Here is a 12,858-nt window from a genome sequence, read left to right as displayed (position 1 = left end):
CCAGTATATTGTGTTGACATTGTGCAGCATTGGTGGCTCTGCTATATGAGTATGTGTTTAAAAGGAATTTGATTTCTACATGTTGAATATTTTTCAAGGATTTACTTATCAAAACAAAAAAGAAAACCCCCAGAGAAACAAAGAACAGACCCAGAGGCTATATCCTGATAGAATATATCTACCTTCAGCTGCTCCATGGGAGCTGCTGGCTCACAAAACCCTAGGTCTTTTTGTAGGTTGTACCAAAGTGCCAGTCATGATAAAATGAGGAAAAGGGTGGGATAATTATAGCATGCCTGTTAAAAACAGCAAAGAGTGAAGCCAAACATCATTCAAGGTCATTGAAAAATGCTTTTGTTTCTGCTCTGATTTTCAGAACTCCAATGTATTTTGTACAGCATGTGCTTGAAAAGATGAATTTAAGGCTGCTGATGATAGGCTGCTTTTTTAGCTTTCAACCCATGAACCACTAAGAAAAATACAGGTCATATACAGTGGAATGCACTCTGCCCTAATCATTGCTTACTACTGTGTAATTACACAAGATAGGGTAGAGCTTAATCCATTTGCAATTTTTAAAACCTCTTCTGAAAGATCTGAAAATTATGACTGCTGTGTATTACTAAGCTGCACTCAGTTCCTGAGTTTCAGCCTTATTCTTCTTTCTGTCTTTCTCTTGGGAGGATGAGAGAATGGCAGGGATGACATGGTGTGGTTTTGTTTTTAATTTAAAGCATTTTCAGTGACACATTTATCCATGGAACTGTAGAAGTTTCTACAGTTTATTTGGACTGTTAGTAGTGGAGATGTCTCTTCTGTTGCAAGGTACATCTGTTGTCCTGCCAGATTCTCTTGATGTTATGGGTGAAAGGGCAGAACAAGTATTTTGAAATTTTAAGGCTGGAACACCTGTGGCTGTTTAAAGTGATGCAAGTTCAGTAGAAGACCACTGCAGATTTTGTGCCTTACACACTTTGATGTTCTCCACTTTGTCCAGTGTCCTGTGACTAAAGTCAATGGAAGTGTTGACAAGGGGTTGTCATGCACCTAAGAATAAGTTTGGAGGGAGTAGGAAATGTTCAGTGGGTCCAGGACACAGCCTTTGCAGATAACACAGAAGATTCCCTTCAGCAGAGGCGAGATATAGGTAGATAAAAGAGGAAAATAAAAACTGTTCTTCATGCAATTGAGCTTCAGTCATCCTTGGTGTTGTTGCAGGCATCAGAGCAATTAACAAAAAATTGCCCAAAATAAAGTAAGAGAATATTGTGCATTAGCCTTGCACATGCCTCTCTACAGTTTTTTCTCCCTCAAATCCAGGTGATGTCTTCGACTTTATTCAGTGTTTTTTTTGTCTGGAATCACTTAATTGTTACCCTCATGTGTTGAGACTTCTGTTTGTAAAGCAACAATATTAAAAATAAATAAATTATATGTTTCAATAATATGTTTTTAACACTTTTCCCCTTTTCGTTACAGGTAATACAAACCTTCAGACCAAAAGAGGGAGTATCACAGTAGGTAGGTTCTGCCTTCTCTCTGTCTCTCTTGCTCTTCCCTTCTCCTTTCTAGAAGCTATATATTCACAGAGGAAGTAAAAAGGAGTTGATTTCACAGATATTTTTGCCTCCTTTTCAGGAGTAGCACTGATAAGTGTGGCTGAATAAGACCCTTTCCAAGCTCAGCCTTTTGTGGTTGGGCAAGGCACAGGATCTCATTTGATACCCAGTAGCTGCTGGACTTTGCACAAGTTAGACTGAGTCTGGGTGTCATCTTTTAGATAAAGAGGGATAAAAGGACACAAGAAGATTCCTAAGTCTGCATCAAATACAGTTGTGCCCTTAGTGTAGTTCTCTGTCTTACATTTATTGCTATCAGTGATTACCTATGTTTAATTTTTATATCAGGAAGCTAATAATTGATGTATTACTTATTTGGGGAGGTGATGGGAAGGCTTGTGGTAATGTCAGTGTTTTCAAACTATTATGCTAATAGTTTTCCCTTCAGAAATGAAAATAGCTCATAAACCTTTTTTGGGGAACCTGGGAATTTATATGACAGGATAACTCAGAGCTATCAGTTATAGTATACCTTATATCAGTGCATTTTATAGCACATAAACACTAGAGTGGGAAACTCAAATTCTAATTATTGCTGTGGCAGAAAATTGAAGTAAACAAATCAAAGACAAGGCTCAGTGTATTTTTTGAATGTAGAAAGATTTCCTCTGGCCCAAATCTTTAAGACTTCTGCTGCTGGTGTTAACTGTAGTCACTCACTAAGGATATTTCAGGGATAATCTCTAAGAATTGTTCAGGGACCGTTAACAACTCCTCTTATGTTTCCAAGAGCTCTATATTAACACTCCTGGAAAATGAATGCAAAAAACGTTCTTAGGAGTTAGTCATTAAACCACAGAATTGAATTCAACTTGCTAGGCTGTTTTTCCTTCTCTTAAGTAAACTCATAGGGTATGAAGAGTGTTAAATAAAGGTTTCTTAATATAGGAGGTAGTTTTTTCCATCAACAGATGATGATTATTTTCCTTAACGAACCAGGTTCAGCTTAAGCATTAAGACACATCTTACAGTTGAAGAAACTTTATCTTTCAGATGTCAATTCTGACAGCATTAGACTTAATCTTTCCTTAAAGAACATTAATCATCCCTGGTATCTTTATGGATTTTTATTTTTTGTTCTGCCAGGTCCCCATGGTGAGTATGGTCAGGAGTGCTAAGGGTTTTTCAGTAGTATGTGCGAATTAGTGACTTCTAAACAATAAATAATAGTGAAGTCTATTTATTGAATACATTTCAGTTTCTTATAATACTTTTCATATGACAGTTTTAGAACAATGAACTAAACCAAGAGTATTTGCCAGTTTTCTGTCAATAAGAAATACTAGATAGCTAGCTAAGCAGAAATTAAATCTTCATCACACTTTAGATATGTTGGAATTTTATGCTTCCTCCAGTCTGTAATCAAATCATAATAAATATTTTGTGTTCCTATAGAGATTGATTTTGTCACTGATTTTACCACGAACAAGGTCAATCTTTAGGTACTGTCAAAGAAAGTGTTTTTGCTTAGATTTAAGGGAAGATCACTTCTTCACTTTCTTAAACTTCACGTTTAATCCTTTCTTTAGTGCTTGGCTGATAAAGTGAAGGGAGAAGTCATACTAAATGTTACCTTTGTAGGCCTTTCACTGATCTTTTTCTGCAGTCTTTTGCAAGTTATGTGACTTAGGTTTTATTCTTCAAGCTCTGTTTAATTTTCATAAAACTTAACAGACATTTGGCCTTGCCAAGGACATCTTGCTTCACTGTGTTCTTTTTTTTCGTCTTTTTTCTTTAGTACCAGTAAATTCTTAAATAGCTGAAGCTGCTCAAGAATGACCATCTGTTCCATTTCTTGTAAAAGTCTTTGTCCTTGTTCTCTCCCTTGAAAAAACTGGAGAAAGCCTTTTTCCTGTCAGTCCTTAGAAAAATCTGAATTCAAACTATACGTTTTTCCTTATTTTTAACTTCAGTTATTCACATTCACATCAGCTAGCACTGGGTATATATTTGAAAATAAATTGCCTTAGGTTTGATCTGTCATAACAATAAAATATGTATTGTTTCCATTACTATTTGTTACGTATTTTATCCTATCAGCCTATGCTTCTTAGTGTAGGGTAATTTTTCGTTGTTGAAATATTTATTTATTTAGATTTGGGCACTTTTTTGTGCCTCATCTTTGGAGGTTTTTAATCCATTTTCCTTTTATTCCCCTTTATTTGTTAAGAGTTAGAGACACAAACTTAAAACAGCATTTTAATGGACTTGGCAGAAATGATGAACAATTCATGTTTCTTGGTATTCTTAATTTTATCTATACACTTGTATTTAATATCATATCTGTAACATTTATCACATAAATCATATTCAGCTGTTTCCATAAAATATATTTCATGTTACTTCCATGGGTCAAAGTTTAACAGTTGTTTACTGGACAGTATTGTAGTGTCAGCTTCAGTGTTTGGTTAGTGCTGCCAAGCTTCTTGGTGGTTTTGAAACTCTGCTGTAGTTTCTTCAGCCATAGGAAACTTTGTATTAGTGAGGTACTCTGGGAGTCAAAATCTGGCAAGTTGTCTTCCCAAAACACTGTTCCTCAATGGAAAAGTGTTCCATTTCCCTTGAGGCTGTTTTTGGCTTTCCTGGTAAATACTGCCCTCCTCCTGCATCCTTTATTTGTGTTAATGCCTTCTGGAAACACAATCCAGTCTCTCACAAAATGAGATTTTTTTTATTTTAGTATTTATTAATTGCAGATCTAGGAAAGAGCACTTTGTTCACTCTTACAGATTTAAAAAAGTTATCTTCTCACTGGGAAGAATCTCACAGGAGCTGCTTTTGCATTTGAGGAGTGGGAAGAGAAAGCTTCAGTGGATCCGTGTTGTCCCTCTAAAGCACCATCAGCTGGGGCTGTGTGGACTGTTTGTAGCTGTTCTTGCACAGGAGACTCTTCTTTCTTCCTAGGATAGATAAAGAAACTTTTTATATGTTCTGTTTAAAGCTGAAATGTTGAAGGCTGGATGTTTCCTGAATCTGTTGCCAACAAAGTTTCTGTCAAGATTATGTGGAGAGTTGGTAATTGGCTGTTACTAAATTTGAAGGGGAATATCTGCAAAAACAGCTTTTGCATGAAAACTTGTAGTGATCACTACTTAAAATGTGTATTACAAAGACTGATACATGTCAAATTTTCCAGTTCTAATGACTTCAACTTTTCAACTATTATGAACAACCTTTTCAAAAAGTCATCAGTTAAAACTGATGTTTCATTTTCACTTAGACAAGCAAAACTTTTTTCAGGTTTCAGACAGACCTTCTTTAATACATAAAGTCTTGAGAGGGCAGAAGCATTCACATCCAGTTCTAGTTATTAATGTTTTCTTTTTAACCAAAGCCCTTCTCGGTTTCTCAGCTAAGTATGGATTAGCTACTTTTTTTAAATTACTTTCCCCTCCAAAGAAATCAGCTTTAGCTGTGGGATAAAGATCCTTTTCTGTGTTTTTTGCTGTTGTAAGCAGTGCACTGATCTTTGGCATCTGTGCTTGAAACCTGGGATCAGAAAAGCTCCAGATGAGTTTACTTAGAGCTGAAACTGTATGGCAAGCATAAAACGTTAGTATGAGACATCCTTGTTACGATTAATCAAGTTAATTCTCTCATTAATGCTTTTGCTTTTTAAAATGAGAAGTTTCATTCAGGTTTTATTTTATTATTTTAGTTGCTTCTAACAGTTTGACTGTTGGGTTTTTTCAATGTATGTTCAGAAACCAGTCTACCCATATCTCAGGATTTCTTGCCAATGCTTTAATTTCTAGTATTGTCTCTAAAATACCTCTCAGTAATTGCCTTTTGCTCATGTACAAATGTATTTTTTTTTAATGCTCTGGAGTTTCTTTATAATTTCTTTGCGATTTTTATTAGGTATAAGCCTGTTCAGTAGTTTGAGAGTAAACTCTTTAGGACTTCACTTAGTATTGTGGGAGTCTGTGTGTTTAAAGTTGGAATGCATTGCAAAGAAAGACTACTCAAGTGTATAATTAAAGCTTCTTAAAGACTTTCTTTTTGTAAAAATGCTTCTTTGCAAAGTTTTATGATCATAAATTTCTGCTGATAAGGTATAAAAGAAAATTTAGGCCTCCCTATTCTAGGGCACAGAACAAATGCCGTTTTTCTGCACATATTAAACATTTGTTGATAATTCAGATGTAGTGAACCAGGCTTTACAAAGCCTGTATTCAGTTATTCTGTGTAACAAGACGTTGCAGTGAACAACTGCTTGGATTTTGCATGGGGTGCCTTTCCTGCGTAAAGTTCTTCCTGCACAGAGTGCGAGCAAATGAACTCTTCTGGAAAATAAGAGAGATCTTAGTATTCAAGTTTTGTGCTTGATTTCCACACAAAGATCAAGGCATTCCTGTAGAAAGATGTGCCCTGCAGAGCTCCAGCCTGGGGACCAGAGGGTCCCCCAGTTCTGCACTGGGTGATTTGTGTTTTTCAGAAATCTGTTATTCAAAGTGAAGGCTGACATTCTGTAAATTATTATGATACTTCTCAAACACAGAAGAATTGATAAAAGTCAGATGGAGGTATAAAGAAAGATTTTGACCAATGTTTAGTTAAAAAGAGTGAATGATACACAAGTTCTTTTCTTTTGTTTTTTAGATTCATCAGATGGAAGTCTAAAAGCCTCTACATATCATGGGACAATAGATGTTTATGTCAGTCAGTTAAGAAAAGTGGATCTGAAATCCCAAAAAGGTTAGCAAACTAAATAAAATATTTTTTGTGGCAGATTTTGATGTAAAAGAAAAGGAGATAAAGGTTCATTTTGGGGTTTTTTTAATCTGTCTGTAAAAAATAATTTGTGATTGTTGATTATTTACTTTTTTCTGCCTCATTATTGGAAGATGTCTATAAATACTTAAAATACAATAAGCTCTGTAAGGGACAAGAATATTTAAGAGGGATTAAAAGTGTTTGTGTTTTTCAATATTTTTCTTTTTTTTTTTCCCTGGCAATATACCCAGCAGAATTCTGCAGAGTTGCCTAGGGTTACCGAGTTCCTTTGCCTTGACACAGTTTTCTCCATGATGCTGTATGTGCAGTGATAACTGACACACATACATTTATTTTTCTTGCCTTCTGACTGAAATGTCCTACTATGAAAATTTGAAGGCAGAAAAACAAAGATAGGAGAGCCTTACATTAGCATTTTCCTTCATTTTCTCTCCTGCTTACTCACTAAAATTTCTCTTCTTAGTTAAAAGCTCACACCTGAAGTTGAGTTCATAGTTTTGCCATTCTGAAGATACAATCCTGTAAATTACAGAGCCCTGAATACATCTTGTTAATCCTAGTTTGGAAAAAAGAAAAACCACCAAAAAACCCAAAATGCAAGCAAAAAAAAAAATCCAAAACAAGCCAAAACACACTACAGCATTTTTATACTTGACTTTAATGTCATGTCAGGCACTTCAGGTGCTTTAAATGAGCATGGTGTTTGGTCCACTTCTGTCTCCTGTGAGACAATGCCTGTGCTTTGTTAAAACCTAATGGTTACTGAAAATGGGACTGATGGTGCCAATGAATTGAAATCATCTGTGCATCTTTCTGTACAATCTATTTTGGTTTCATTAGTGCAAAGAAATTTCTTTTTATATTGTTTCTTTGTTACCTTTTGTATCACTTATTTGGCTGAGTTAATGTCTCTTTGAGCTAGAAGAAAAGAGGAATGTATTTAATAAAAGCTAATTAATGTTATTTTCAAAATATTTTCTGACATCTCTCCTGGCAGCACAGTTTAGTAAAGGCAAAGTTGAAGTTCTGTTGCTGTTTACCCTGTAAATTCAGAATAACTGCTGACAGCTGCAGTGTAGAAAATGTCCCATTTGTGATAAATGAGCTGCATGTGTGTTGGTTTTTATGAGTCATCACTGAGCAACTCTCCAAAGAGGACCCAAAGATGAAGACCTTTTCCCTTTCTTATTCTAAGCCTTTTGTGTATCCAGCAAAATGCATGCCTAAATTATTCTGGAAGTTATTTGTTCATCAGAATTGTCACAGGCAAGTGACTCTGTTGAGTCTAAAATGCTTAGCTAGGGTTGTGTTCTGGTGCTGCTTAGCTGTTATTTTTACCACGTTCTGCTTAAACTTCTGGGGTGTATGTCAAGAAATTGTATTATGTTTTTCTAAAGTGAATGTTGAAATTGGGCAAAAACTAAGGAGCACATAAAAAGGAAGGGTGTTCTGAATTTTTCAGGTTTTTGATCTAATGTGTAGGAGAGAGCTTTCAAACTTTGTGACTGAGTTATTCCACAGATGACTAATGTGGGAAGGTTGGGAGCCCAGTGTCTGCCTTTGGTCTGATGCATAGATGCACATATTTAAGGGAAGCAGAATATCAGAATTTCTGGGTTTAATCTCAAAGTAGAATTATTCAGGCCACCAAAGCTGCAATTTTGCTGCTAGTTTACATTTTAGTGATGCATAGTCTAAACTGGTTAGCCACTTTTGAGACTGCATCTGTTGGAGGATGTGAGCAGCTGGCCCCAAGCAGTAAAACAAAGACAATTGCCAGTGTTCACAGTAAGTGAGCAGCGTCTCATCCTTGCACAGGAGCAATTCTTTCATTGTGTGCCACACAGTGACTGGGTTATTTGTCCAGTCTAATACCCTGTCCTTGCCCAGGAATGTCAATATGCAACTAAAACATGAACTTAAAGTATAATACTTGTGAGATCTATTGCATTTACTTCCCTTGTTCATCCCTGTGAAAAGATCCTCTGCCAAAAGACATTGCTAGAAGTGTATGTCACTATTTATTTTCATGTCTGTGAAGGAAATACTGTGATACCATTTTCTATATGTGACATACTCTGTTTATGATTAAGGAAAGTACCTTCATTTATCCTTTCAGTGACCAAAAAAGAGAGATTACTGTTTCTGAAGACTTTTAAAAAAACCAACCAAGCACAACCGAATGATTTGATTCAAGTCAGTGAAATAGAGGACTATTACATGCTTTGATCTCAGGGTTAAACTAATGAGCTTTCACTTAAATTTATACCAGGTTCAATTACAGTCAAGGTACCTGCCTCTCTCAAAGCCTATTTAGAGCTGTCTGGAAGAAAAGTGGATGTGAGCTCAGAGATCGAGTTAAAAGAAACACAGAGTGTCTCCAAAGACGATCATGTAACTATAAGTGGTAAGGCTTACTAATCTTGGCTTCCAATAAATGTCTGTCTGGCCTAAATCAAAGGCATCTCCATTTCTTTATTAGTTTATTGCCCTTGGCGGCTGCTTGTTTAATCTGCTTCGCATTCAGATGTTTGCTTGTGCTGTTGTACTCCCCATGTTACTGGATGACTTTGAAATCTTATTTGGTAAATGACTTGTGAATGTAATCAACTTGTTCTAACAAAAGTCTTGGAGCCAAATTCCTCCTTAGTGTTAGTCCAGTGAATTTGTGGGAGATAAGCCAGAGCTGAACTTGACCCATTGCTTTGTTGGCTTAGAAAGTCACATAGACTTTCTTAGATAATCTATTATATTAAAAAATTATTTTAAAAAATCTGTTTCTGAGTCAAAGGGGGGAATAAAAGGGGTATATAGCACATTTATAAATGTACAGTTGTGCAGAATAGGCTGAGAAATGGTGAGTGGGAGATGAGAAGAGTAGAAGAAGCTGGAGCTGGAGGAATAGAGAGAGTACATGGAAAGGTACCTGCAATTGCTGGAAGTATTCTTGTAAGGCATTTAAAATTGAACTTAGAATCCCAGGTGTTGCTGTTTCCTGCTTTAGAAAACAGTCACACCATTCACTGCCAGGGTGTGTATTTCTCTCCCCCACTCCAGATGTGGCTATCTAGAAGTTAAGGCTGTTGCTTTTAGCAATTACACAGTTTGCTCTAGAGAAAACATGAACTTAATGTGTCTGAGGGCTCCAGGCTTATGTTTGAACGTGTTATGTCAGTATGACCTGATGTGATAGCAGATTGGGTAAGGCTTTGAGTTTTGCTCTGGTTTTAAACCTAAGAAAATATGCACAAAACCTCTTTTCCACCCCTTGTAAGATGGTAATCTCAAAGTCAGGAAACATTAGAAGTGTAATTATGTAGTTTTAGTATGTAGCCTGCTTATGTGTCTCTTCCTGCCTAGGAATAGTAACTAGCACTTAAATCTAGTAATGGTTATTAAATATAGTTTCTTTAAAAACCATAATTAGAAGTTCTCAGGCTAGGACTCTGTGGAAGGACCCCAGATTCTAGCAGGACTCTGTGGAATTAATCACCTCAGCAGTAAAACAAGACTTCTTCTCAGTGAATGAGGACCACTGGCCAATCAATCATCTTGCTGCTTTGGCAACATGAAAGATAAGAGTGGTGTTTCAAATATACACAGCTGAATGACTTCTCTGCTTTCACAACCCAGTCAGTGTTTATGTGGGACAGTCATCACTGAAGCAGATGCAATTTTTCAGCCCACTGTTCTGTATGGAAATGATCTTGGCACTTGAGGCCAAAAGTGACTCTGATTAGTTAACTCTCAAACATACACGTCCCAAAGGCACAGAAATCGTCAAGAATTATGCAAAGGCAACAGCATTAGGCCAATGATGATCAGTTGTTTAGAGAAGTTTAGGCATTACATAAACAGGGAGCTACTCCCTGCTTCTATTTCTCTTCACTTTATGGTGCATTCTTTCTGCGGGCAAAGCATTTGCCCCCTCACTATCAACATTTGCTTCTTTCTAAAGGTGGTATTTGGTAATTTTTGTGTATAAGTAGATTCTCAAATAATTGAAAATCATTTAATACAATTTCTGTATCCTGAGAACATTAGTCACTGTTTCAGGTACAAGGTCCATAGCTGTCCTGGTGCTGTGACTGAAGAAATGTAAAATAGATCGTGAAGAGGGGCTTTGCCAAGTGGTTAAAAACTACTTCAAGAGCATAGCAGTTTAGGAGTTTTATGCTTTTGAGTTCAAAGATTAGTTTAAAAACAGATGACTTTTCAGAGAGTTCATTTCTCATGTGAATAACACAGGAACTGTGACCTTTGAGGAAGCTTTACTTGCCTCTGGGAATATTTGAAGGTGTTAGAGAAAAAGCTGTCCAGTGGGAAGACAGGGCAGAGTTCTGTGACTTGGGCAAACACGCACTTAGTCCTGCAGTGTCCTGCTCTAGGAGAGCCTTCCCTGCTGCTTTGGAGCAGTTCTCATGCACATCATCACCCCCACTTCCACACTGAGAGGGTCAGTACAGCCCCACAAGCACTCACACCCAGGGCTTTGCTGAGGAATAGAGCAGGATTTAATGAAAGCAGGGTGATGGGAACCTGGAGTGAGTGCTCTAGAGACAGGGGGATGAGTGTGAAAATGTGCTTTGCTCCTTTAGGAAGAGAAGGGACTTTCCTGCAAACTGAGACCCTTGCTGAGAAAGGGAGGGAACTGGAGAGCAGGGACAGGGAGTTTATTCCTTGGAGTAATTTTCAAGGGCAAGACATCTGTTTCCATTGGCATCAGCAGATCGTCTTAGAAGTAGTATGTATGGTATAAGGAAATGTTACAAAAACAGAGTTCATGCTGAGCACTGGTCCAGCTTCCATTGGTGGAAGTGTTTGGCTGTCTGCCTTTAGAGTGATTAAGTAATTAGTTATTTCTGATTGTAATCATGTCAAGGTGTTCTTTCTTTTCCCTGCCAAGAAGGGAAGCCCTTACTGCCTTCTCCCTGCCTGCAGGTCTGCCTGTGTTCTTAGATCTTAGGCCTGTAGAGGTAATCAGCTATAGGTACTACATGTGGTAAGAGAAAGAGTAACAGGCTAAAAAGTGTTAAATACTTCAGCAGAAAATGAACTTAGGAGACTGTTATGTCAAAGGAGCTGCAAACCTCCTGAAGGTCAAGATTAAAGTTTGTATAATTTTTATTTACACTCTTTTTAGGCCATTTTCCAATAAATTAAGTTCAGAGTATGAAGGTAGGAACAATTACCTGTGTAGAACCAAGAGGAGCAATATTTAAATAATATCAGGAAACAGTAGTGTTACACCATTGAGAACAAACAGCATATTAACATGACTGTTCTGTAAAACTCAGAATAATCCTTTGGCTTTACATGGCATTAGTAATGCTTTGCTGGAATGTGTTCAGTTTTGAGTCCTGTGCTTCAAAACCATAGAGTCTCTAAAGGAGGACGTGATCAGAGCCCTGAAATCATGATTAATGAGAGAAGACTGAAAAGTTGACTCAAAAGAGAAGATAAAGGGAAGAGAAGATGCATCTTTCTAGCACATCAGAAGTTGCTACAGGGGAATAAAAAAATAAATTGTTCTGTCCACTGGCAATAGGACTAGAAATTACAACTTGACCTATGATAAAGGAAACGTAGCTGAATAGCAAGGTAAACTTCCTTGTAGCACTTGTCTGGGAGGCAGTAGGACTGTCAGTACTGCAGATTGTGAGGACCAGGTGGTGTGAGCATCTCAGACCAAGTTCAGTGCTTCCTCAGGAGGGGCTTTCAGCCCTGTTTTCTCTTGTCTCAGGCTGATGTGACCATCTGCTCCCACCCACTCCACAGGAACAAAGGAAGGCTATCAGGCATGTGGGTGGATGGGAACTAAATGAAGTGCAGCCACTGGATACACATCAGCCACTTTGGTTGCCAGCTTGTGTGCTCACCACTGTAACCTTGCTGGAAAAAGTCTTGCAGTCATTCAGAGCTTTCATGAAATTTGAATCCTTGTAGCTAATGGTGTCGATTTCCAAACCTAGTTGTCTGTAAAATAAACCATGTAAAGCTCATGTCTGAGTGGTGCCAGAGCCTCACCTGATTTTGGATGTTTCTCCATCCCTGCCCCAGTTCTAGTGCCAAGTTCATATCCAGTGGCAACCTTTCACTTGATGCCATCTGCTTGGTGCTGGGTAATCTTTTAACTTTGCAGTCACTTCATCTGGTTTGCAGCAGAGTTTCTATGGTAAGAGTCCCACCGAGTCCCACCACGTCGCACCACGTCCTCCTCAGAGGCTGTGGAGCTTCATGTCTGTCGTTGTTGTGTCTTCCTGTTCTTGCCTTCTCAAGGGCAAACCTCTTTGTATTTTTCTGTCCTTGTACAAAGAGCATTTGCTTTGGGAGTTACTGTGTCCCAAGTCGAGACACATTTGCTCCCAGTTGTTGTCAGCATGACAATAATTGCAGCAGTTAACAGGGTTTTAGGTTTTGGTACCAATCCCAACCTGGCTACAGCACAAGAGCTTTGCCAGGCCACCTGAGAGCCGTGTTCCTCTGAGCCATGCCTCTGGTG

General features: G+C 37.8%; 1 protein-coding gene across 2 annotated transcripts in view; it reads left to right on the top strand.

Moving 5' to 3' along the window:
• FAM185A (family with sequence similarity 185 member A) overlaps nt 1–12,858 on the top strand; it is a 39,097-nt gene that overhangs the window by 17,290 nt on the left and 8,949 nt on the right. For both annotated transcript variants that reach the window (XM_063396947.1, XM_063396946.1), the window contains exons 5-7: nt 1,480–1,521; nt 6,222–6,317; nt 8,629–8,763. In XM_063396947.1, coding sequence (XP_063253017.1) covers nt 1,480–1,521; nt 6,222–6,317; nt 8,629–8,763 — 273 coding nt within the window. The remainder of the gene's footprint in view (nt 1–1,479; nt 1,522–6,221; nt 6,318–8,628; nt 8,764–12,858) is intronic.

The sequence above is a fragment of the Prinia subflava genome, chromosome 4 (assembly GCF_021018805.1).
Source record: "Prinia subflava isolate CZ2003 ecotype Zambia chromosome 4, Cam_Psub_1.2, whole genome shotgun sequence".
In the NCBI taxonomy this organism is placed as follows: domain Eukaryota; kingdom Metazoa; phylum Chordata; class Aves; order Passeriformes; family Cisticolidae; genus Prinia; species Prinia subflava.
Note: the sequence above shows the minus strand (reverse complement) of the source record. Positions and strands in the feature narration are given on the sequence as shown.